Below are 1,533 nucleotides of genomic sequence, written 5' to 3'. Positions count from 1 at the left end.
AGTTGAGTCTATTAATACACCTGTCCACAGTTGAGTCTATTAATACACCTGTCCATAGTTGAGTCTATTAATACACCTGTCTATAGTTGAGTTTATAAATACACCTGTCCGTACCTGAGTCTATTACTACACCTGTATAGTCTATGATTATATCAGTTTAATGTTGGGACTTATTAATATACCTGTCTCTTGTGTAGACCCTTTTGAAGTTGGGACCCTCTCTGCAGACCAGGCTGTCCTCGCGCCACGGGGGCGCTATCATCACACGGTAACCTGAATTCCCAGCCTGGGATGCAATGCGGCGGCACTCCACAGATCTTCCCCGGGTCTAGTGTTGTCTGTTCAGGGGGAAAAAAAAGCTCTGCTCCCTGCGGTCATGTGATTATTTTTTTCCCTCCTTCMAAGTTGAAAGGCAGGAGCAGAGCAGTGGAGGGGCTTCAGCTCGCATTCCCAGCATTTTACCGTGGATACATCCTTTCTTTCCGCCACATTATTGTTTTTTTGCTCGGTGTGACATATTTTTACACCCGGTGTCTTCTTCACGATGGCGGGCGCTATCATTGAAAACATGAGCACCAAAAAGTTGGTGATAGTGGGAGTTATTCTGCTTTTGTTTCAGGCTTTCGCCTTTATGGTCGGCGGTTTAATCGGTAAGTTTTTCTTCTTCGTTTATTTTAAATCGGTAAGTTTTTCTTCTTCGTCTGACTTTTTTTTTCTTTTTAGCTTGTATTGGTCCGCGCGTGCCTGTTGAAATGCTAGCATAAAAATGTAAACAGCTGAATAAGAAGGAGGAAAGTCGAAGTTTTYAGTTTGTGTTAATTAAATACACCTCCCTCTGTCGGTCATAAACGTCTTCTCGGAAACCAGAGGCGACTGAAGCTAACTTTTCTCCGGTCCGCGACTGAGTAGCCTCCCTCCGGTAAATCAGTGCTTAGGTGCTGCCTCTTTRCCCTCTGGATCAACATGACTCCTTATCGGCTCGTTTCCTCGGTTTTACCCCTCAAACACACAATCCTTTGCTTTGTGTCTTTTTCGCACGCAGCTGAATGGGGAAGGCGGACGATAATGCTTTGTGTCTATTAGCAAAATATCTCAGGATATCTCAAAATTAGTCTTGCAGAAAGCTTTAGGTGTGCCTCCACATCTGAATAACTTTTGCCTCATGCAACATGGCCGCCACAGCCAACTCTAACCTTAACAAACACAAAACGACTAAAATTTTACACAAAATGAGCTAAAACCTGGTGTAGTAGCTGAGAATGATCCCCAACATAATTCGAGCACTTACAGCAGGGCTATTCAACTGGAGGTCAGCGGGCCACATCCGACCCGCAGGTGACTTCTTTCTGGCCTGCCAAAAAGCCTTATAAAATAGATTTTCAATCAATTAAATAAATTTACAAGGTAAAAGATACAAATACTTCTTCGTTTAGTTGGCTTTAAATAAAGGCCTCCTCGTTCCAGGGTTCTTGCAGATCCTTAAATAGTCTTAAAAGGCCTTGAATTCACCAATCCAAAAATAAGGCCTTATTT

At 43.1% G+C, this 1,533-nt stretch overlaps 1 protein-coding gene across 1 annotated transcript in view; it reads left to right on the top strand.

The window, feature by feature from the left end:
- The first annotated feature begins 286 nt into the window (after positions 1–286).
- Positions 287–1,533, top strand: part of wls (Wnt ligand secretion mediator) — a 24,436-nt gene continuing 23,189 nt past the window's right edge. Inside the window, exon 1 of the mRNA XM_014033494.1 lies at positions 287–650. Within this exon, the coding sequence (XP_013888948.1) occupies positions 545–650 (106 nt within the window). The 5' untranslated portion in view covers positions 287–544. The remainder of the gene's footprint in view (positions 651–1,533) is intronic.

Source organism: Austrofundulus limnaeus, unplaced genomic scaffold (genome assembly GCF_001266775.1).
Source record: "Austrofundulus limnaeus strain Quisiro unplaced genomic scaffold, Austrofundulus_limnaeus-1.0 Scaffold1755, whole genome shotgun sequence".
Taxonomy (NCBI): Eukaryota; Metazoa; Chordata; class Actinopteri; order Cyprinodontiformes; family Rivulidae; genus Austrofundulus; species Austrofundulus limnaeus.
The sequence above is the reverse complement of the archived record's forward strand: the minus strand, read 5'-3'. Positions and strand labels throughout refer to the sequence as shown.